The sequence below is a fragment of the Nestor notabilis genome, unplaced genomic scaffold (assembly GCF_000696875.1).
Source record: "Nestor notabilis isolate BGI_N333 unplaced genomic scaffold, ASM69687v1 scaffold1208, whole genome shotgun sequence".
In the NCBI taxonomy this organism is placed as follows: Eukaryota; Metazoa; Chordata; class Aves; order Psittaciformes; family Psittacidae; genus Nestor; species Nestor notabilis.
This window is the reverse complement of record NW_009941261.1, coordinates 50,920-76,345: the sequence shown is the minus strand read 5'-3', so window position 1 is coordinate 76,345 and position 25,426 is coordinate 50,920. Positions and strand designations below refer to the sequence as shown.

The 25,426-nt window shown below is 40.4% G+C and overlaps 1 protein-coding gene across 1 annotated transcript in view; it reads right to left on the bottom strand.

Moving 5' to 3' along the window:
- Positions 1–9,851: 9,851 nt before the first annotated feature.
- The window catches only part of VMP1 (vacuole membrane protein 1), a 58,351-nt gene continuing 42,776 nt past the window's right edge, over positions 9,852–25,426 (bottom strand). The window contains exons 9-11 of the mRNA XM_010020774.1: positions 23,288–23,349; positions 11,849–11,951; positions 9,852–10,509 (exon numbers count right to left, since the gene is read on the bottom strand). Of these exons, the coding sequence (XP_010019076.1) occupies positions 10,366–10,509; positions 11,849–11,951; positions 23,288–23,349 (309 nt within the window). The 3' untranslated portion in view covers positions 9,852–10,365. The remainder of the gene's footprint in view (positions 10,510–11,848; positions 11,952–23,287; positions 23,350–25,426) is intronic.

Sequence of the window (25,426 nt, the reverse complement as noted above, 5' to 3'; positions counted from 1 at the left end):
TGGGATCTTTTGCTTGTTTAAGTTTGATGGCACAATTTGGACCACATTAGGAAACATGGCACACAGCTAAGATGTATAACCCCAGAGCAAAAATTACTATTTCCTTACTTAATCTGTAGTTATATGAAAGCACAGAGGAGGATTCTGCAGCTCAAGGACAGAGCTAGGCCAACAGGTTTATTACTGCTGAACAAGGATATTTCTGTAAGAACTTGTTCACAGTTAGGATTCAGTACTCCTACTTCCATGGGAAAACAGTTTTTGAAAGGAGCAATAGAGGATCACAACCATCAGCCAAATTTTGACAACACAGATTCCTCAAAATTACAAAAAAACCCCAAAAACCAAACCAAAAACCCAAGGAAGTGAAAACAGAAGTGTAGCTATTGTATTAACTGTTCAATCCTTCTCGCTGCCCTGGAGAAGAGATTGGCAGGAATTATTTTAGGCATCTCTAGGCTTCTTCCTGTTAGTGTTTTTCACTACTGGCCTCAGTTCTGAAATTCTCACACCCTTTCCCAAACTAAGCCTTCATTTTCTGATCTATGGCTGGATTACTCTGTTTTTTTCCCCAGGATGTGGAGAGGGTCAAAGTAACAGGAAGTGAATAGCTGTTCTCAAATACTCATTATTTACAATTATATTAGAAGGTGGAGGAATAATTTTCAATTTTATTGATAAAATTACTCATGTAAATAGTCAGAGCCTAGAAAAGGGCCTTTATTGCATTAGAAATTAAAATTAATGAGGCAAACCAAAGGTCAGCACAAGCCAGTGGCTCACTGAGGCAGGAACAACAGAATCAGTGGCCTTGACCTGGCTAGTTTTAGGCAAACTACCCACAGGATGTCCATAAACTGAGGAACAATGCATCAAATATCACTATTGTTTTTTGTAAGGGACAGGTGCAGCTCACTTGGAAGTTGATTCAAGGACTCTAACTATAGCAGACATCTTGAAAAGGATAACTTTTATCTGGCCACAAAAAAACTCTAAAAACAAACCCAAAAATTAACCTGTTAGAAATACTTTAAACATAATAAACCGTTAGGCAAGTGACAGGCCACTAATGTGGTTATAGATACTGATTTGGACTTAAGTATATATTGGTGCTTATAAGGTTAGACTGACTACCAGTACAGAAAGGATAGAGTCTTAGTGTAAATATATAAGGGGTTTTTGAGAGGATTACCTGCACAGATTTACCAAACTGAAACAGCTCAAGATTGAGGGAAAAAAAATCTGTGGTTTCCACAACAACCAGGATTTATTAATAAGAAACAGGGAAGTTATATTCAAATTACCAGCTGATAGGCACAAAAGGATATGGAATAATTGATTTCCTTCTGCATTTGTTAATAAATTTCATATAGATAAATATTATGAAATCTGGGCCAAACATACAAAAGGAAATATTCTCAGAAAGCAAAGCATGCTTCAGAGAAGTTTGCGTTGTGCTGGACACCACTTTAAAAACTGCCCAAGAATCATCAGGAATGTGATTCATGGATCTGAAATGGTACAAAAAGCTTTCAGAAGGAATTGAGCTGCTGCCTTTCCTCTGCTGCTTTCAAGGGCAGCCCAACCACAGCTTTACCAAGGCAGCAAATTCCAGCGTAGCTTCCTCATCAAGCCTCCTGCTTCTGGCTTCCTACCCCACCTCTGCCCACGCTCCAGAAGCACGGCCTGGACATTCAGACAGCTTTTAGCTCCTCTGTATGTAAAGCTGATAATCCTGAATTTCAACTATAGAGCCTTTCCGGCTCTTTCAGTCAAACCCGAAGTTCACAATGGTCCCTCCTGATTTCACATTGTATGAATCCTCTCCCTCTGGACAGCCACTTCCCCTCTACCCGGGTGGGGTAATGAGTCACCTACCTCCGTGAATCAGCAGGACCTGCTTAACCCTTTCACAGAAGCACAAACAGCTGCAAATGGGGTGGTGGTTCAAACAAATGTTACTGCCAGCCATAGAGAGCACACTGGGAAAGGTGAAGAGAGCCTGAAATAAGAGATCAGAGAAGCTGCTTCTGATCAGTAGGAAACTTAAAGGCAATGTTTAGAGGTATAAATGTGTTCCAAGGTCATGGAAGAAGTCTAAATCTTAACCCCATGGTTCATACAAACCAGAGAGATTCTAAACAGTGAGACTTCTAAGAGAGTCTGGTGGTATAAAACAAAGGCACAGGCCTCTGTACTTACCTGTTGGTTGCAGAAACCTTCTTGTCTGTTAGTCTTAAAAGGAAAATCTTTAAAATGTGCAGTGTTATACCATAAGATAGAGAAATAAGTAAAATCGCTGGGCCAAGACTACTAATTTAAAAAAGCAGTAAGTAGAGAAACTAACTAAAATAAGCCACTGGTTAATACAAAAAACCACAGACTAAACATTGCTTGAGCTTCAGTGAGCTAGTTTCACTAGTTACATGAAAAAGAAATACCATCAGATATGGTGTATTTGCATTTAAATTGGTCTTCTGCAAAAATGATTATTGTCCGTATTTGGTTACATGTACAGTGTAATGTTTGTTTAAAGGCTCACAAAAACACACTTCAGTTGCCTGAGAATGGTGTAATTGTGGTCAGATGGCATGATTTAATTTGAAATTTTGCCCAGCAGTCTCCAATATGTAATAGATGATTTACAGGAGCATGTAAGCAGAACACCACTGAAGGAGCCAAATGGGACACACACTTATCCCACACACTGAAGGTGTAATAAAATACTGACTCTGTGCTTGGCTGGCAAGGGTGGCTGGAGCTGTTCATTGTAATAGCCTCACGAAGTATGGTGAGAGCTGGGCAGTAGTTCAGAGCTACTGCTCTCCAAATGGCCCAGAACAATACTGAGTTCAGGAATACGTATTTCCATGTCAGAATGCTTGCTGCTGCCTGTTATGCATTTCTGCCACTTGCAAAGAAAACACTGGGAAATTTCCTCTCCACCCCACTTCGGGCAACTTCAGCCTCGGTTACTACCTGATTCCAAGTCATGTGGTCAGCAACTGTATTTAATATGCAGTTCTTTGACAATGTAAGCTAGCAATTTCTCCTCCCTAGGCCAAATTTTGGTGAAGAAATCTAATGCAAAAAAAACCCCCAAACAGTCGAAAACAAACTGGGCAACTGATGAACAAAAATCCAATTAGATACTCTTCTCACAAAAATAAAGCCTCTGTTCCCTTCCTCCCAGATTCTTGCATTATTTTCCTCTATATTTAGTCAGGCTTTGCCATAAAACTAGTATTTCTACAGTGAAGTAAGGTCCTTTCCAAGCCTAACTGTTCTATGGTTCTATATAAAAAAATAGATACAACCTAATGTGTGCTGTGAAAGGGGAGCTCAATTCTTCAATCACATTATAAAGGAAACCTGAAATTGCTTTAGTACACAGGGTCCTGTTCAAACTGAACAAAACTCCACTCAACAGGCCTGAACTTGTCCAAAAATCACTGTGCTCCAAGGACAGACACGGCTACAGGAGGACTGAGAGGAAAAATAGCAGAGCCAGCTACGACTCTTAGGATCAGCTCTGCGAAACACTTTGACACTTTCCTTACTCACTTAATTAGAATGATCCTGTCTCAGTCACAGCTGAAATCTGTTGCCAAAGGATAGCACAGGAGATTTCCACACTTCCCTTAAAAACACCAGGCTCCTCCCTGGCAGCCCTAACAGCTTCAGTTCATGCACAAATGCTGCAGTGTGATTTGCCAGGGGTGGTTGTGCAAATGCAGAAGTGTTTAAGGCAGGTTTATGTGGAAGTTAAGGAAGAGAACAGAATGAAAAACAATTGCATTAGCACAGATGTAGTGAAAATACTGCTTTGAATTTTTTCTTTTGGGATCTGCAACTTTGAACTTCACTAAACCCTGTCCTCAGGCATCTTAAAAGTGTCTCTCTTCATTGCAGCTCTCCAACTATTGTCTTATGCAACACACATGGCTGCATGTGACTGTACGTCACAACAGGTCAGCTGCACTGAGATGAAACATAAAAATCAAGGAATCAGAGAAATTAAACTGGCTGTGAAAATATAAAAACTATCACAGCTCTTAAGAAAACAGCTGCAACAAGTGAGGCACTGAAAAGCATGGTTTCTGAACAGGGAGATTGTGTGAACATGGCTACATTTGTACAATGTTGTAAACGTGCATTATCTCTTTATGCATGTCCCATTTCTTTCAGAGAACAAGAAGAAATACTGAGCACATAAACCTGCTGTTTTGAGCCTTTTCAACAAATTGGAAGAACCCAAGAGATGTGCAGCCTCAGAAAAGACAGAGTCCCTTAACACTCACATGGTTTCTACATATAAGTGTAAGCCTCACACAAAGTATTTGTTTCAGTTAGTATGTATGCATTTATGTTAGTATTTATATGGTTAGTTAGCAGCAGGTCCTGTAAGAGAATTGCCAGTTCCTTTCCTGACAACATGGAAGGAAAGCAGAGGTGCCACAAGGCCATTGCATGCAGATAGAACAAGCTTTGGGAAACATATCTCATCTCTTAATAATTGTTGTATACTTTGCAAATGGTTTGAGGCAGAGTTTAACCTCCCCAGGCACATGGGGCAGGGGTGGTGCCTCTGCTCGAGTAGGTCAGAGCTCTGGCTGATGCCTTCAGCCGGATCGATGCCACCTTCCAGTGAAAAGGCTTTGGACCTTAGAAACGTCATGCAGATCAGCTGGTACCCAAGTAGGGTAACAGGTGACTACCTAAGATAGATGTCATTGATTTAACTGTGGTCACACCCTTGTGTAAGAGCAGGCTAATGAACAAACGCTTCAATGTGGTTCATAGAATTTGCCCAGCTCTTGAGTTATCTTTGAGATAACTGCAGTATTTCATATACGAAAAAGCAGCGAAGTGACACACTACTGAGGCCACAAGGAAACGTAAAGTTCAGACCACCTCTCATCAAGAGACAGAATCAGACCTGTGTGGCCTGCTCTGTCACATTAGCATTAAAAAAACCAAACCCATCCAAACAACAAAAGCAGAAGCCAAACCCCAAACTGGTGGATTCTGCATTAAAACATGTGCCCTAACCACACAGCCCTTCCCTCGCAGGACCCCTCAAGCCCAGCAGTCACTAGAGAAAAATCAACTTTTTACAAGGACAGAAAAGCCATTTCAGAAGCCATCAGAGAAGGGTGTGGCTTGCAGGGCAGTTACAGGACCAGGGAACAACAGAGGGAGCTGACAAGTCCTCTCTCTTGCCTTTCACCAGGAAATAGCAGCTAGTTTCCTTATTACCAGCTGTCTGGGCAACTCATTTAAGCTTCTTGGGAAACCAGAAGAACAATTAAACTGGGAGTGACTCCCCTGGAGATGCAGCACACTTGCTTACCCATATCTGAACAGCTCGTCAAAGGAGGTTTAAAGATGATTTAATGATTTAACCTTTGATTTAATGCTAATGTAGTCAATGCTCTTTGAATCATTCCATGAGTGGACAGTAACAACAAAAACCCCCTCGAGCACAGTAAAGAGCAGTGTTAAAGGCTCTAACTAAAACAAAGCTTGGTCCACTGAGCAGGTTCACCTTTGTTTAACCACAACTGAACATTGGTTGAATGACTTCACAGCTCAACAGCCTCCTTACGTTAAATTCAGCACACAGCAATCAATCGTCAGCTCCTTCTGAATCAAAATACTGTTTTGCACAATTCCTGACACATGCCAAGAAGCCCATTGGAGATCTCTGGGCTCTTCCTGTTTGCTTGTACCTAGGAGGTGATATTTTGGGCATTGGATGACAGTTTCTACATCTGAACTCCTTTCCTTAACAACAGACCCAGGTTGTTCTCGCCTTTCCCATTCCGAAACATTGTTTTGCTGCTTGTTAATGAAAGCTGAGCAGTACATCAATAATCCAGTGAAACGGATAAAGAAAGAAACACTTCATGCCCGCAATTAGACACTTGAATTAGGGAAGTCACAGCAAGCTCAAAGAGGTTTTCAGTATAATCCTTTTAAAAATGAGTTTGCAAAAGCCTATGCAAATATTTACCTTCATTACACATTAGCAGGGTGTTCACAGGGAAGGCGATTGCTTCACTCCCTGTGTCCTGAAGGCTGCAGCAATCCTCCACTAAAGCCTCACCTGGACCCCCTGATCTCAGCGAGGGGACAGCCCAGCAGGAAGCCCTCCCTGGCTACTACTCTCCTGCTTTCACACTCTACACAGCAATTTGCAGAAGGCTGAGCCAAGTACTTACTGTTTTTTCTTCTTCCAAAAAATAAAAATTACAGAAAACACACCCCTAGAATTTAAATCTCAGAAGAGCAATTTCAATTATCTTACATATAATTACATTCAACCTTTTAACTACTGATTACAAAGTGTTTTTTCACCACGTGCTTCAAACAAAACAGAATTCCTTTCACCTCCAAGGAACACACCCAATCACCACTTATTTTTACACCTGCAATCAATTTTGTTCACTAATATTTATATGTGTGCTTGATAATCAGGGAAACATGCACAGTATTTGTGCTTGCAGTTCACACTGCAGAGGCTGATCCTGACAAATTAAATAATGAAGCCCAAAAGCACAGCAGGGAAGGACTTTCTGGAACAACATTAAGCCATCTTCAAGTATTAATGACAAGTGTTTTTTAGCATGAACAGGCAGCTGGATGATTTCACAGGGAGCTGCTTTAACAAGAAACACAGGGTGACACAGTGGTGGAGGTAAGGAACTACAAACAGTGACAGGGAGCAGGAGGTTTCCCGATGGTTTCGACTGAGCCGAGGGAAGCCTGGAACTGGATGATTTGCCCTGACATGGCCTGTGGTAGTGTCATAGCTCAGCTTGGCCCAGACCAGTGTGACCCTTTTAACTTTGCTTACATCAGCACTGTTCTTGCCCTGATGGGGTATGCAGTGCAGAGGGACGTGGCTGTGTGCTTATGTCTCACACAGCCTTCGAAGCACACTGTTGGTGAGGCACAACTCACAGGTCAGCCAGTAAGCAAGCAAGCAGAGAATTAGGAGGCCAAGCTTCCATCCTGCCTGTCCTCAGCCTGGATGGGCTTCTCTGAATTAGGCTGGCAGCACGGCCAGCTTTCTGCTTTGCTTCCTATTTACAGGGCGCCTGTGAACGCAGAGATTTAGCCATGTTCCACAGGAGAACAGTCTAAAATAAATCTCTATCACCTCAAAGTCATCTTTGATATTTAACCAAACGTTAGTTATTACCAAGGCTGTTACTTTCATGTGGTTTTTAGTCATTCCAAGGGGAAAAAAGCACAATACTTTAATCAGTGTCTAAACACAATCAGCTAAAAATAGTGATGATCTGTACCGAGATTGTTTCTCATGCAGCACAGCTCACTTTGGGTTTTTCTCTAACACACTTTAAACAAGATGATTGACTGCATCCAACGTGTAACTGAAAATAAGTAGAACGAAAGCAAACTTTGGATTGAGGGAGCAAAATACATGTTTTCAAATGAAATCTTAAAGGCTCTGGGACTCTCTCTAAAGCTACAAAATGCAATTACAGATGTCTCGTCTAGATTCACACTTACTGTAGAATGCCTGCGACAACAAATTTCACAGCGTAACTACCAAGCTCAATATATAGAAATTGAAACAATGCAACTGAAATAAACACCAGGAAACAGTTAATTGTTTATTTAAACAACCATAAAACTATCCATTTGCAAATCTCATTAGGTTTGTATAACTTTCATTTCTATTATTTTTTATCTTTTACCGAGTCTTATTATCTCCCAGCATCCAAACAGGTAGAAGCGAGTAGAATGACCAGTCCCTTCTTTAAATAGTGTTAGAAAGCTTCAAAATAACAGCGCAGCTTATTGGGATGGACACATACAAACAGGAGTTGCAGAACAATATATATATAGATTTTGCACTCTATGTATGTAAACGTGTTGAAATAAAAGTGGGAGAAAGCTTTCAATTTCTCAGGTGATTTTTCAGTAGGCAAGGAGGCAGAATTATAAGGAGACTGCTAAAGTATTTAGAAAGATAGAGTTTGTTTTCTTTTTAACTACTGTTACACAGTCTCCTCATTTCAATCTGACAGCATGCAGGGACCTCAACATGGCAAAAATAACATTTACTCTCATGAAAGGTTTTAAAACTCTATCAGAACTGTGTGAAATAAATACCAGTGTTCCTAAGGTGAACGGCAGGTTGGAGATAAAAAGCACTAAAACTGGAGAAAGGAGCAAACAGCTTTCACTGAGCCAAGTATCCTGAAGAAAAATTAAACAAACAGCTATAAACTGCTGACATGACCTCCTAGAGTGCAAAATTAAAGTTCTAGTACACTGAAAAAAGTAAAGTATCAAATAAAGCTGCAATTTTTTGGATCTGTTCTACATTATTGTCAAAGACTGTATTTAGGCCAAAAAATGAAAAGCTGCTGGTGCCGTGATATAAGAAATTCTGTTCATCTTTTAAAAAACAACAGGAACAAGCAACCAACCTTTGTGCTTTTAACTACCGTGTACTACCTCCCAGCACTCACTCAGAGCTTCAGATACTTAAATTTCCTCTAGTCAGCAGCTCTGTTGCAAGATGTCCATATTAAAAGCCTCCCCGTTCATTCAGTAACTTTGAAGTTAAATATGAAGCACACAGGAAAAACTTTACAAACCTCACACACAACTGAGATGAAAACTTTAAGAGGTGTGTCTTAGGCAGACTGCTGTGCTGTGTGACTGCTGAACTCATTCCCACCTAAACTGAAACACATTTATATGCTGTTGATGTTCAATGAAAACAGTTGGAGATGGATGAGCAAACGGTCAGATGAAAGATACCAAAATGTCAGACAGCCTACCGACTGTTGTTGCCATGAGATCCAACAGTCAACATCAGTCTGATAAGCTATCCGACAGGATGGTACAGCCATGGAGATGTCACGACGGTTGGCAACACAAGAGGACATTCAGGTGGGATTGAACAAAATACGTATTTCTCACCCCTTGCTCGAGATCTGCCCTAACGTGCTGTGGGGCTAAACCCAACTTGAACAGGAGCAAGCTCTAACCTACTTTATGCTCATATGCCACCTTTTGATCACACTAATTGAAAGTAAAATGTTACTTACCCCTAGGATAAAAATAGAAAACAACAGTTCAGAAAGTGTTAAAGTAATGAGCTGAGTACAGCAGCAGTGGAATGGACATCTACTTACTATGGGAGGAAAGATCCATTTTGATATTAGTTATGTTCATGCATGTTAGAACTGGAACACACACTGATTCAGAACAACAATCTAAGGATATCTGACTCCAGAAGCCTAAGGTGAAGGTTCTCTAAGGTTCTCTGCACCATTGCTGGGTTTGACATCCAATCTGTTTTCAGTTGGAATCTTTACTCTACCTCCCTCTCTTCTCCATTGCCCACAGTGCTGTGATTGGTGGCAAACATCTGAGAAGAACTTAGGGTAACAAGTACTGCTATTTAACGTGCCTGCTTTAACCAGTGAGCCGTGCTTCAAGCAAGTGATAGCCTTTCTACTTCTTTCTGTTACGTAAGAAGTTCTTAAGAAAAAAGAAAAAACCAAAAAAGAACAAAGGGCTTCAGCACCGTTTGTGCAGGCAGGGTGAGGAAAGCATGCAGTTCATGGGATTAAGGCTCAATAAAGAAGCTAAAGAAACTGAGCATACAGAAGTGGAGAGGGAAAGAAACAGCTTCAAAAGACTGACACAAGAAATTCTGGAATGATCAAAGATGACTTTATAAAGTTTTATCTTAACTTCATTCTAAATATACAGAATAAAAAACGTCAGCTTCAGCATTTTGACATCAATCATCTCTGCGAACATCATGAAGGTAAGAGGGTGGCTTTTTCCAACTGAGAGCACGTGCAATGCAGCGGGACACTGGAGGGTTCAGCTGAAACAGCCTTACCACGAGAGACATGCAACAGTTTGTATCCAACCTGTGTTCATTTATACACATTTTGATGGTCTTGAAAGTTATGGAAAAAGCAAACCAGCCACCCGTCAAAATCAAAAGTTACCTTTAGGTCAGCCTGAAGTTAAACCAGGGAATGGAGAGTATTAAATCATCAGGTTTGGAAAGAATTTGGATGGACATTTGTGTTAAACACCATTTAACATCACATTGTCCATCCCATGTAATACAGCTCGGACTCGTAAAGCATTTATACCTTACCTTAACATTCATAAGTTTGTCAATGAAACGTTTGCTCTAATATCCAAATTACTTTCAAAATTAAATAAAAACTTGTTATAGTTGAAAATGAATGTTAAAAAGTTTTCCCCCATTTTGAATAATGCTGATTTTTAAATATATGGAAAGATGTGTCATTTTTCATGTCTGCTAAAACCCATTCCAGGGGTTTTTTTCCAAGCTCATTTGGTTTTTTCTTCAGAGTACATCTTCTGTTGCAGTCGTTTGGCATAGCTTTGGGCCATGGAGTTGATTATAGATAAGATAAAATAACAAACCATGACAATCACCAGTTTTTCAAACATCCAGGATAGCCAGTTTTCCCCCTGAAGAGACAAAACAGAAGGAGGAAAATAAAGATGAGTGGAAAAGCTCAATGGAGAATTCTCCATTTTCTGGGCACAGGGAAAAGTTTTTACTGTGTAATTTATTAAATTAAAAACAGGAACCAAGTGCAAGCTGACAGGATTCCTGCAGGTCCCTCTATAAAGCTGACTTTAGTCCCTTGAAAGACAATGCAGGCGGGCTTGCCATAGACACTGCAGGGCAGATGACAAATCCTTGATCATTACTAGTGTCCTCCTGAAGTGACTTAGTATTCCTCGTATTGTTTTGTCTTCGCTAACAATTCATAGAGTTCAGAATTAGCAACTCCTGACTGTCATTCCCTGTCATGGTCATTGCAAAGAAAACAATAAGGTCGTTGGTTAATACTGTTTTTTTTCTAAACTGCATACACTGTGTTATCTTCCAATTAGGGTCCGATTCTTCAGGCGTCACTAGAAGTTAATGCGATAACCCCGCAGTCCCGCTTCCAGCGTTTTCCATGGCTACTCCTTTATTGGGTTTTGTCAAAGGAGGGCAGCAATGCACTACATAAAAATTACTTTAATGTGCCTAAAAGGAATCTGCATATTTAGTTATTCTGGCCTGACCCTCCCTAATTTAACCTCTTTTGTGATAAGAAATGGGCAAAGAAATGTTTATAAGAGCTACAAGGATTAGATGTGAAATGTGAATTAATGGATTTTATCTCAAGATGCCTCAGTAGCCTGAGGAATTTCAAGTCAAAGGTGCTCTGATCCCAGGAAACATTTAGAGTATGTTTTCTAACAAGTTCTCCCCCCCCCCCCCCCAGTTTGGTGGTTTGGTTTGGATTTATTTTTTCTTTGGGTGGGGGGAGGGTGTTAATACTTTTTTCTTTTTTTCCTGTAGGAAAGGGGACTTCTGCCCCTTTGTACTGGCTCTAAACACCCAATTTTTCTTTCCCTTTCAGACACAAAAGGTGTGGGGATTTTGTTTCTCTTATTGGCCATTAAGCCATGGATCCCACTGGCTTCTGAAGTACTGATGCCGAAGTTTATTGCAATGTTTTTCTGCTTAAACTCATCTTTCAAAATAGGCAGCTAAGATAAGGCAAGACATGTGACTGGTCTTGCTTTATTGTTTTCTTTTTACTTCCAAGAGGTTTAAGTCCAGTTGCACACATTACAGTACTAGTTTTAATTCCCAGGTTGCTTCTAAAATGAGATTTTAAGCTATTCCCTGGGCCATTGCCAGTCGTTGAAAACAAGGATCAAGAGTTCCATCAGTAAACCTGACAAGTCAAAAGACAGCCAGAGAAGGGAAAAAAATACATGGGGAGGGAGGCAGAGAGGTTCTTACCTGCGGCACGCCACTGTCAGATCTGTGGTGAAGTTTTATCCTCTGAGCTTCCAAATATTCTTGAAATGGCTTCTGAAGAGAAGGACCTATACTTGGAATAGCACTGATGTAAAGTTCATCCCACAGAACAGGACAAAATAGGGGAGAAAAAACAAAACAAAACAAAAACAGAAAAACAAAACCATTGGTTTTTCTTTTCTTTTTTCTTTTTTTTTTTTTTTTAAACTTACCACTTTGACCCAACCAGAACAAAGTTCAGTCTGAGCCAGAGCTCAGAGGGGCATTGCTACAGGAGAAAAGAGAGAACCACGCAGTAAAGCGCACTTCATCTTTTTGATGCATCTGAAAGGGATGCAATTCCCCAGATCCTTAAAAAGTGCTTAAAAAGAAAAGTATTTCAGAGCAAAGCAGTGACAAAGCACTGCTGGTTGCACAGAAAGTTGCTGTGAGCGAGAGCATTTCCTTAAAGCCAGGGAGAGGCCAGCTGAGGCTGTGCACTGGTGCAGTGCTGAGAATCAAATGAATGACTTCTGAGAAGTCCCACATTTATCACCAGCAGTTCCTGTAAGAACTGGTTTGAACCGATTAATAAGGAAATGACTTGTGCTTGTGTCATCCCTCGGTTAAAAAAGAAACTGCTCGCCCTATGACTTGCCCCTATCTTCTCCGAGGAGACGGCCCCTTTCTCAAACTAAGTCCTTATTAGGACAATCTGTGCGTCATCCTTACCCAAAAAGAATGCATTAGCAAATTCTGCAGGCACCTCCCACAAGTCAGTGATTAACAAAGGAACAAAGAAGGAACTATGAACCCTGTTCTGAATCATGCCATGGTTTATGGCAGATGACTTGCACAAAAGCTACAATACGTTACTGAACACCTTGTCCTTAACATTAACGTTAAAAAGATCACACATACATTTTTGGCAATAGGAGCCCCCTCCTGCCTGTGTGGCGGGAAGGTGCTCCCACCGGACAGCCTTGCAGCAGCTTCCAACCTCCATTCTGCAAACACCAGAGCCTGCCCAGGCTCCACCAACACCAACCTCAGTGCTCTTCCTGAAATCTACACATTGTGCCCTTGAGCAAGTCCAAGGAATTTGACTAATTGTCAGGACACTTAAAAACGCACCAAACAGAAGAAATTAGCAGTAGCAACACCAGGAGCTGAGTGGGCGTGGTGAGAACAGCCGCACAGTTTAATTATAAAGAAATTAATACGGTCCTCTACATTCCAAAAAAAGGGGAAGACTCTTAATCTCTAAATTTCAACCCTTCAGTTTCAGATCTCTATATACAACTGCTTCAGGGAGGATTGAGTAAAACACACTTCAAACACCAAGACGCACACAGTTTTACACACTCATCTCCTCTGCGAGTGACTGCAGGAAGGACACAGCCACTAAAATGATTTTCCTCAAGGCTCCTGATGCGACACCATCTTCCCTTTTCCAGGCTAAAGCCCAGTTAAAACCCCACAGCTCTACTCTTAAGAATGCATGAAAACGCACAGACTGAAGCAACACCACAGCTCACTCTCCTCCACTACCTCCATTTCCTTCGATAGCCACAGGCAAGGAATTTATCTGAACATATTTACAAGGAAAACATTGCTTCGCTCATGATTCACCATCATGATGGTACAAACGGGTGAGTAAATCCTATGCCTGCATTGGTAAAATTTCAGGGGAAAAAAACCCAACAAAAGCCAAGCAGAGACCAAAGTTCACGTTTTACACAAGAGCACATCAACTTTGACAAAGGATTTCCAGTGTGTCAGCACCATCCCTTGTGAAGCTGACTGTTCCTGGTAAAACTCCCCGTGAGTCGCTCATCGGTCGGAGCCACAGTTTTAAGAGTTACACTTTGAGGCTTCTTTTCTTTTTCAGATGACACTCGGATGCCTGGAAAAGCGACTGAAAGGTAATAGTTTACTTTGAAACTTCTGCATGGTTATGAAATGAGGAATATTGAAATGATGAGAGATGAATGATTAACAGAATGGTTTGTTGCTCAAACGCCTCCATTTTTTTCTGAAAACCGAAGCACATCAGTGCCCAGTTAACAGCTGAACAAAGCCATGAAACCCAAGCTCTGATAGCGTGAGGAGATCCTGGGCAGCAACACCCAATTTCACCATTTTTTTCACTAAAAATATTCAGTTTTTTCTCTTTTCCCTTTGTGAGCATTAACTAAAAATTAAGCACACAACAGGCATTTTAAAAAAGCTATTTTGAAGAACTGAAAGATCCTAAATGCAAGGACCTTGCCTTCTAAAACTGCAGTATTTTGCACATCCACAGAGACTTTAACACTGAAACAAAATGTGCGTAAATTTAAATAAGGAGTAAAATGAAGCAGACTAAAGTCTAGGAAATAATGAATCCACAGCACGAGGAATAAAATTCTTGAAGTCCCATTTCAGTGGGACAATATTGGTCACTTGTACTCTTTTAACAGAAGTCAGTAATTTCATCAACCAGCTAAAGTATGTGTGACCTAATATCCAAAGTGTAGACATAATCTTACATCTTAAAATCATAATCTTACACCTAATCTTAGACTTAGAGCTAAATCTTAAAAATCAGGTTTCATTTTATTTAATTATGAACCAGCAAGTGTTTTTTCCCCTGCAGACCTAGTGAAGTTGAACTCACTAACCCTGTTCTTACCAAAGGAGGAGAGGGAAGACTTCTGTGCACATTTTCAGGGGTTACACTGAAGCCAGATGCAGGTACATAGGCAGAAGGGTCAGATCTGCATCATAATTCTGTGCTGCTTCGCAAGGACTTCAAAAGACAGTTTCAGGAGTATAGATGCAAACCACAAGCCTATTTACACATCCGACTTCAGAAGGGAAGATGCAGGAAGATAACCCTGTTTGTCAAATAATCTCAAACCAATTCCTTGCATTTTTCTTTGAGAATCAAGCCTATTGTCTTTAAAATAAAGATTAGGAAAGGATAAGAAAATAAAAGGCCCTTAATGCACAGCAGAACTTTGCTCTTACACACTTTGGGGGCTCTATCTGCCAAAACAAAACACACAAGAAAACCCCCAAACACACAGCCTGCTGCCCCTTCTTATAGGCTTGAAATGAAGGTCTGGGCAAGCTGCTTAAGGGCTTCAGCTTTAAAAAGGTAAAAAATAAAATAAAAGGTCATTCACTAGAAGTTGTTCCTCAAAATAAGCCACGAAGTAGGTGGCACTAGTTGCTATCCTTGATATTAATCAATTTTGCAGTTAATCAGCAACAAGGATGCACTCCTAGAAGGAGCGGTGCTTTTCTTGTGTACCCTGTCCTTTCACCAAAATTTACTTGACAAGCAAAGAAAGTTGCTGCAGTTTTACCTTAAGATTCAGAACGAATTGCTTTGGATTGTTTACGGCGTGAGGGAAAAAAACTCTGAAGACATTCTGATTAGGAGGAAATTTTTGGAACAGTGACCACTAAAACACCATTCTTTGTTTGAATTCATCTGCTGAAATCGAATGCTTCACACGGGGTTGAAACTGAAAACAGACTTCCAAGAAATTGTACCAGCTTTTGGTCCAGCCTAAATCCAGTAAAATTATCACATTTCAGTAAAAAACATTACTTGCATTCTAACACTCCAACATACACTCATTAAGAATTCAGCTCCACTGAACAAGACACTGCTGAAGCATGTTTTCAGAGTATTACCTGGTATTTGTAATAAAACGGATGCATCTGATTTTGTTTTGATTTTTTTAATTTAAAGCCATGATTTCTACTCAAATGAAAGATTGTATAGCTTTTTTCCCCCACCCCAACAAATAACCCCAAATTTCATGTCTCTGAATCACCACACATGGAGATTCAGCAAAGTTGCTCTAGGATTCATTTAAAAATTACACCCTCTATGTACAGACTTTGACAGTTTGACTTCTAAAGCTTCTATTCCAGTTACACCAAACCTGTGTTGTTAAAACACACTGTGCAATGTATTAATTTGCTTTTCAAAGAATGTCTGTCAGCACCTGAAAGTCTCCAGTCATGAAGTGGCAGGAAAGATTTTCGGAAACTTGTTTTTAAGAGAATCTTTGGAACTACAGGCAGGAGTTTTCTCAAACACATGTGGATGAAGCACCAAACCAAACGGAGGGAAAACAAGAAATAAGTATTTCCCTATGTTAGTGTAACAAAAAGTTATTCAATACAGTCCACTGCATTTTTATTAATACTAAAAATACTTATTTAAAATGATTCTATCCTGATATTTGCACTTTTGAAAGGCATGTTTTTAATCTTACAAGATCTTTGGGAGCAGAGGTTACTCTTGAGTTACTAAAATTTCATAACCTTTGTTTTTAGAATTGTGAGCAGTCAGGTAATTAATTACAGGCTGTGCTAAATGCTCAAGTACAGATCTCTATCAAATGCTGCATTTTAGTATCATTGCACTAATATTTCACTAAAAAATGTACCAGTCCGTGATGTAGGATATAAAGTTTCCCTCTTATAAACACACACATGTGCACTTGCCTACTTTTCCAGAGTGAAAAGTTAGATTTAGCAAGTATTTGCAAGGAGCACCGAAGCTGCCGTTGCAGACCCACCTTTTAGAAACATAAATATGATGGGGTTTACTGCTAATTAAAGTTGCACATTTGTAAAAGGCCTCTTGGAGCCAGTAATGATTAAGCAGCCGATTAACTCTCAGCAGTTTTTAAAGGCCAGTTATTCTGATGGAAATTAAAAATGTAAATACCAACTTCAGCACCATTCAGTTCTGAGCTTTATACCTCCTCAGCAGCTCACAGGAACAACTGGAATCAGTCCCACTGATCAAGAAACATCAAGCACAGCAGGTTTAAAAACATGCAAGTTATTTTATCATTGAAATAATGATCTGAAGGGAAATGAGAAGTGCCAGAATGGAAGAGATTGTGCAAACAAGCTGCCAGGGTGAAGCGCACCGAAGCCCTGCTTAGAAAGGTGATGCAATATTGAGTCACAGACCCATTTTATGGATGATCTCTGGAATATCCACAGCTGTTAATTTGGAAAAAACCCCAACATTTAACTGTTAACACGGGGACTGGTGGTGTCGGACTGCCTGGCATGCATGCTCTGTCCTTTCCAGACCCTCCCTGGGTCTGGGGACAAACAGCATCGTACACATTTTGCTCAGATTCAGCTATTTGGGCTACAGAAAAACACCCTTTTAGGAAATGTCAGTGCTACAATTCAGAATGACACAGCAGTGAACAGAGAAGCAAACCAGGAGGAAACCAGCATTGTGCGTTTGGTTCTGTCCACACAAACCCTGCACACATTCAGCATCTCAGGGTCCTGCTGCCCCAGAGCAAGCGTGGCCGAAGGCCAGGGATTATCTCCTTCTACAAAAAAGGGAGTTAAGTGGCAGTGAAGAATGTGACAAAGGAAGGAGGGAGCGTGCTGGGCTGGAGTCTTCCTGCACCTCCAACTCTCTTTTTAATAGTGTCTTTAAAGCAGACTAGCTCCTGACAGCTAGGCCAGAGGGCCGGAGCAAAGGCTTCCACCTTCCGAACAATTACGCAAAAGGTCACTAAATCATCACACCCAACACCCATTCCTCCCACAGAGTTTCTCTGGTTTAGATTCACATTTCTCCATTCCCCTGTAAGAACGTAAGAAAAATCCATCCCACAGCTCAAAACCAATTTGAAGGCATTTGGTAAGAGGCGCCGTACTTGGGTATTTCAGCCATCCCTCCCTCAGAAGAAACTGGTAGTTTTGTTCCAGCACGGAAAGTTGATGATTTTAGAAACCATTGAAAAACAGATTCCAACTGAAATATTTTTATGCCACTGGACAATCAGCAAAGCTCATTAACTTGCACCCTGTGCTCAGTGCACAGAGCACCTTTCTTCCTGCAAGTTATCTGAACCCTCAGTGGTTAATTTTTTTCCAGACAGTGATCTAAACGGGCTTAACGGTTAGTATTTTAATGAGCTGTCATTTCCTGCGCTGATAAAGATTCTCACAGTATTTAAACCATCCATTTCCCCGAGGCTCCACCAACACTAAGGACCCGACAGTGACTCAGTGGGCCTCTGGCTCCCTGACTCAGCTCCACACTGATGCTGCAAGCAAACCTGGACCGCGGCTCAGGGAGAGCAGCCGCAGCAAAACTTGGGCTCCCCGGTCACCCAGGGAGTAACGACAGCCTCCGGCTTCCATCCCCATCCCCGCCACTTCGGCCTCAGAACCTTTGGTGAAATTGAGATGTTACCTGCGTTCTAGTGGTCTAAAACTGCAGAAAATAAATCTGGTTCATGGTCAGGATCAACAGAAACATTTTTGGGGGTTAAGAGGCTATGTGGCGGAGTCACTTGCTTTATGAGATGAAGAAAGAAAATATCTTATTTGAAGATTACTAAACTACAATCGGTACATGTTTGACGTCATTTTTACCTTGAGCCATGCTCCAATACCCACGTTAACCAAGCTGCCTGCAGAACTGGGGTTTTTTTTTTGTTTTTTTTCTCTGGGACGTTCTGTTATGTTAAAATCAAGGCTTTCAAAAACAGGAATTGCAACATCTCTGAACTGCTGGTTCAGCCCTGCTCAATATTGCTCTTTGTAAGGAAACTTCTATTTGGGTTTTAAAGATGTATTTTTGAACATGATTTGTAATAAAAAAAGTTTGCTTGTTTGGAGTTAAATCCTACAGGCCGTTTGCAAATAAACCTTTATAATTCTTAAGTGATCCACTGGAAGGTATTCAACACCAAAGCTACTCATATTTCATCTACATCTGCGTTCCTTTCAAGGCACTAAAGCCTTTTTTGTGCAGACCTAATCTATTGTGTAGAGGGTGTATTATGAGGGCACAGTCCCACAGGTTTCTGATATACTTGTGGGAAGAAAGCTGTTGATTTATTATGCCAAGAAACATCAGGTGTACTAGTATAACCTCCCAGCAGCAGTTCCCTGAGACTCCGCAGTCACTGCTCAGTTATCCATGTTCTCAACACTTCAGGTTATTTGTGGTTGAATCCTACTACACAGGTTTTATTTTAAATACCGATCAGAACCTCTTTTCCAAAGTCTCTGCTGAAGAGGCCAGTTAACAGGGTATGGACTGGCACACATGTGAAATCAAGGTCCACCCAGCCAGAAGGAGTGACTGGCAGATGGGGTCGGGCTCCTTTGCAGGGGGTATGCCCAGAGCAGAGCGACATGAGGCAGTGAAGATGGGCACTGGCCATGCTCTGCAGTCAACCAACCCCTGATGGAGGCCCCCAACCCACAGGCACAATGCAAACCCGAAAAAGGCCTCATCCCACTCCAGGCCAACTGGCTCCTATAGTGCCCTTTCTATCCTTGCAGATCCCTGACTTGTATTCTAAAGAAGTAATCTAAGCCTACGTTGTAAAGTAGCTTTGAAAACCATACACAGTCATTAAGCAAACTCTCAGTTACCTTGGTCACCATCATTTCAGGTGTACTTTTTTCTGTGAAAGGAACATCATGCTCCTTACAAGAGTCAACTGAGATAAAGTTGTGAAGCAAAGAATTATGGCACAATAAACAGCAGCAAACTGGTTTGTCAAGGCAGTGATTCACGTCCCTGTTACCAGAAAGCTGTTTTTCCTTTAAGATGTGCACATCATTCGATCCCGCCTGCGTAGCCAGTAAGCATGAACATCTGGTCCACAAAACCCACCAGGTTAAGAAACCCTTCAGAAGCAGTGATATTTTGGGGAGATTTTCAGAGGTTGTGGAGTGACACTTCACAGTGTTGTAACACATCACGGATCACAGCACTTACAAATTCACTTTGGAAACCCGTGGAAGTATGCAAATCTTTCTTATATGCATTTCACTTGTTTCTGTTTAAACTTCAGATTAGTTTATTGACCCAGCTCACTAACTGAATGGATTAGTTTCTACTGCTCTTAAAATCCGCATATTTGCTAATTAGGCATATTTGCTACCGGCAGGCATTCACTCCTTTCGCTGAGGAGCTCGCATACCTGGTGTATCACAGGAGCACTTCTCAGCGTTCACTCCTCCCTCTGAGTAACTCACAGCCTGCAGTTAAGAGGTTCTGCAGCCCACGGGAGTTTCTGTAACACTCAGAGGGAATGTCTCTGCCCGAAGGGCGGGATTCGTCCGAGGGATGCAGCCATACCACTTGCCACTGAAGTTCAGTAGCTTCTGAGGTGAAGGCCACGTGCTGCCTAATGCTATATAAAGCGTGTTTAGGTGTCTGGTGAAGTTCTGAGGGTATTAACTCACTGTCACAAAATACAAACAGGCATTACTAGCACGCTGACCTAACGAAATAAAGTCTAGATTTTTTTGCTTTCTGAACATTCCACCAGAATTGGTGGCAGACATCTCTGAGCACGGTGTGTGCTTTGAGAACTAGTCCTGTAGTAGTATCCTGGGAATTCTTAATCCACATTTGCAACTGCCACTTCCAAGAAAATATGACTGTGATTAAAAGCAACATGCTTAATGTGACTTCATGAACAATCCTGAAGCTGCAGGTGAAAAGGAAATACTTAAGAACCAAAATAAACCCCACGCTACACATGATAATTAAGCTTTTTAAATGGCCCAGGTTTGGCCTAAACCCAGCATTTTACATGGCTGATCAATAAGTTGAACTCTTGTGCAAGTGACAGAAAACAAGACAAAGCTCTGACACCATTTTAATTCACCAAAGCTTATGAATATAACAAAACCTGTGGGGAAACATGCTCTACTAGCATTCTAGACAGCAACAACACAACTTTAAACTATTAACTGGCAGAACAGGTTGATCATTGCCAGTTGCATGTGAGCATTTTGTAATCCTCTTCAGCTTTGATTTCAAGACTTGTGCTAACTTCAGTTTCTTAAACCCATACATGTCTCCTTGTCCCTTCCCGCAAGGCTTGCTGCACTTCCCATCCTTCTCACCTTTGCTTTCGAACACTAGCTACCAGCAGTGTTTTACAAACATTTCTGCAAACAGCTTCTTAATTTCCTCACATATTTTCTTTTCCTTTCTTTCTTTGCTTAATTACTATGAGGAGTATTTTAAGATTCTTTCGTAATGGAGACCTGGACAAAATTGTGAAATCAAATTATCCTAAATTATATTTAAAAAGCCTTGTCATAGCAGGCTTGGTGTGCAATGCCAGCAGCATCCACTAACAGAAGCAAACAACTTCTGGGCTACGGGCAAGGTCCACAGCTGAATCATTTCTGCTTTTTAACTAAGACTCATGGAGTCAGAGACATTCTCTCTGGCTTTTAAAATCAAGTCTTCTCAGACTTTATCTCATAACTGAATCTCCTGTCTAGATTTTAGTTATTCTGTATATTAACATGTTCATTATTTTAAAGTATTGTGCTTAGACATTTCCCAGTGAAAGAGCAACATCCCAGACAAAAACAGTCTCGAGTCATTGTGTTGGACAGAATTCGACTAAAATAAAGTTACCGACCATTAAATGAAACTGCATTTTAATTTAATAATAAGGGATTTAATGCAAGCTATTGTTTAACATGTCTTATACTCCACTCTAAGAGAAATTGATGAGGTAATGCTAACAGACAGCTTGAGAAAAGTCAAGGATACTGGGACATTCCAAAAATCGTACTGTCTCCCAACAACATTTTTTAACTCTGACATCAACCATCTAATAAAATCTGAATCCAGCAGAGGTCTTGTGAATGCATTCAAAGTAATTCAATGCAAACTTATCTCCAAGACAGATGAAGCTGGAAAAAACTACTAGTTTTGGCTCAAAGGTTTGCAGGAGAGTAAATCTTTGGAAACATACTTGACCTAGTAACAGATCAAAAGTTAGTAGTAAAGCATCCAGCGTGATTGGTAACTACCTAATGGTGGTTCAAAGTAACCCCATTTTTCTCTCTTATTTTTTTTAAATTATGTTCAAAGCAACAAATTAATTGTGAAGTTTGGTACAAACCAGACACGCAATCAGAAGATCAGGAAGCGATGTCAGGATTGGTTTCATTAGTGAAAGGCCCTAGAATGTTCTGTGTGACACTCCTTTTTTCTGTCTAGCATTACTACTGCAAGTTTACATATTTTAAAAGGAATTATTTCCAGACATTCCTCCTCTGAAACTGTTCTTGAGGAGTGCGGGGTTTTGGATTTTATGTGAAAACAGTTATTACACTTTGTGTAGCAAAGTGTCTGTCAATTCACACCATAAAACAAATAAAAGACCTTGGAAAAATAGAAAACAGCTTAGAATTTATCTTATGGATCACTAATATGTACATAGTTAAAACCAAAACCATAGAAAACTAAGAAAAATCCCAACCCACAACAATAAAGCTATTTAAATGTTAGAGACTCGCATTTAAAACTGTAAACCCGTATCCCTGACTTCAATCTGATCAGTGTGCTGAAAACAGGCAGCACCTTCCCCCCCCCAAGAACACAATTCTTCCTTTAAACAATTAAGCATGAATTTTAGATGAAATCCATGTGATCTGACCTAGTTACCTACATTTCAGTTAAGGTGCACACTTTGTTTGCATTCAAGCAGTTTATGAAACTGCTGCATGTTTAGAGAGGTGCTGTTGCGACGTTATTTGCTGAATTCCCAGGCAGGAAATGATAACGCCAACAATGGATTTTAAAATTACACAGAATTTCATGACTGAACAGGTAGGTATGGAGCAAAAATCTAACATTTCATCACTGCTGTTCAATCTCCATTTAAACCCACTGAGGCGACATGGAAGTATGTTGTTTTAATTGTCTTTTTCACCACCCACTAACTACTGCTTGCTATGTTTTTGCTTAGTTTTGTTTTAAACTGAGATTTTAACTTAAAATATAAACCAGTAATCAATTACTGAAGAACTCAGTCCAAAAGGGGGAAAAAAACCACCCCACAACAAAAACCCCCCAAACTTCCTCAAAATCTGAACAGTTTATCCATTAAAACTGTCATTTCTCCTACCAAAAAACCCAAGAGAATGGGGATAAAACTTACACACCAAATTTCTCATGCTGGCATTTTATGAGAGATTTAATCTTTTAAATGTATCAGGTAGTTTAAACTATGGAAAATGTTTATTGTCACCTTGAGACACTGCATAGAACACTACAGTTCCTTCAATTTTTGTCACAGGATCACACTACAACGTTGAAGAAATTCCTTAAACCCAGCCTGTTTGCAGTGGTACCTGTGGCGATCTATAATTGCAAGAGTGGGATCACATTTCGGGGTGAAAGTTAACTGTTGGTGCTGTGCACTCAGGCCATCTGACCTTCGGTGCTCTTACGTTTCTGGAAGTACGTGAAGCCTTTGCGGTGAGGAATGAAGTTGCAAGTAAGACTTAAAATTATGTGTTGGCCAAAGGTTGCACTTCGAAGCAAAGCACAATTTTCAGCACATCGAATTTGACTCCTCCAGTATTTTTCCACTTAGTGAATGTTAAAGAATTACTCACCCGATTAGGGACACCATCTGCTCCACTATATGTTTGCTGAATGTTATAATAACGAAAAGTTTCTGTAGGAAGGAAAACATCAGTTAAGAGAAATATTTGATCAAAAGGGAAGCAGAGACAATGGGGTATGACAATTTAGGTTCCTTTCCAGCCAGACAGCTTCTCCAGCACTCACACACAGTTTTCCCTTGTCTTTTCAAGATCTTTATTTTTCAGTACTCTCTTCAAACAGAAGCAGGAGAGCAAAACCCTCTTTACTTTATTATTCTATTCCCTCCTAGACTTCATTTCTTGCAGTGTTTTTGTAAGCCTGTGTTACTAACCATTCGCATCCTCCCCAAACTTCAATTCCCAGAAGCTCAAGGTCACTTCACTCTGTCAACAATGTTTTAATGGAAAAACAGTCATCACTGTGCAGAAAAATTCACATCCCCTTACACAAACACATGTACGTAAAGATCACAGAAGTGAAAAATAATGTATCTTTTAGTCCCCAATCTGTGTGCTTCAGACAGAGACAAAACCAAAAAATACTTAGTAAAGAACAAATTAAGAGCCTCAGGGTACCTGTCTGACCAAAACCCTTAGCCTGTGAGTCTCTAAGGCATCAGCCTATTTGGAACAGAGCAATTCCAACAAAACGTCCGTGACACACAGCTTATTTTGCAGAAAATCCCCGTGTCCATAATTTTACCACTCCCTTCTCCTCTAAGTTCAAATTTTGTTAAAATAGCCTTTGCTAATTCCACTTTTGTCATACTTGACAGCTTGTTCTTTTGCAAAGAGTGAGCAAGACAGTGTGCAGATGAGTAGGCACACGCACAAATGGTTCCCACAGTCTCCCTGAATCCATTTAAACATGATCTAACCAGAACTGCATTCACTAGTCTGGAAATAAGGGATGTGACTGGGACTACACAAAATGATTCTGTGGAGGAAGAGGCCAGTTAAAAGCAGCTCCGGGATGGCCACTGCACCCAACTCACTCGCTTCCTGTCTAGAGAAAGATTCATTAAAAGCCTTTTCCATGACTCTTACATTTCCTAAGTTCCAAATTGCAGCAAGATCACTACAAAATCAAGGCTACTGCACAAGAGCATGCTTGAAACTAAGCATCGCAGAAAGAGACTCCTAATAGCTAAATGTATTACAAAATAAGATGATTTACCAATTGTACAAGGCACTGGGAAGTATTTTTTCACTTGCATTTGATCTGAGTGGGGAGCACTATAAATTACATAGCAAACATTCTGCTAGCTAAACAAGACAAGATAAAATGAGTATTACACAAATACTGTTTCACTTTTCTATGTTGCCCAAACCAATTCTAACAGTACACAGATTTAAAGGCAGAAAAATTCAGATATTACAAAGTAAGTGTGGGGGGAAAGTTGTTCTAATAGTAAATGAAAGCATTTTCAGCCCTGTTTATTGTTTTCTCTCTAAGGACTGGACAAAGTAAAATAACCATTTACAAAAAAGATAGGAATTAAAAAAAAAAGAGGGTTGAAAATTGAAATATGTTCAGGGCAGAAGAAAGATTTTTAAGCAGCTTGATGAGGGTACGAGATGAGTAATTTTATAATACTAATAGCTTCTGCTATTTTTAATGCAGTAACAGCACAGATTTCCAAGCAACACAGCTACAGACACTGCACCAGTCCTAGGGAGATGCTTAAAAAACCCAAATCAAGCCCCAGCTGAAAACACTGGTTGTAACCATTGCAAATGGAGCATGGTAGTTCATGATATAGCGCTAACCACGTTCAGTAAAGAAGCACCAGGGAATCAACACTTCATCTTTTATTGGACAAAATGGTGCCATATTGACATACTTTAAAAGAAAGACTCACAATTTTTTAAAGCAACTGGAGATTCTGGTTGCCAAATTCAGAACATCCAGTAAGGCTCCAAGTTAGCAAGAAAAACTGGACATGCTCTGAAATCAGGCCCTTTCAAAATATAGTCAGAGGACACCACATATTGCTTGAAAACCATGCTTGAAAGCTCTGGATGTTATGCCCAGAGACTCAGAGTGCTTTCTGCAGGGCCTGAAAGAAATGAGGTTTACACACACGCTCAACTGAAACAGAAGAGAGCATTTAAAAGTGCCGCTTAACCGGTGAGGGGTAGCTGCAG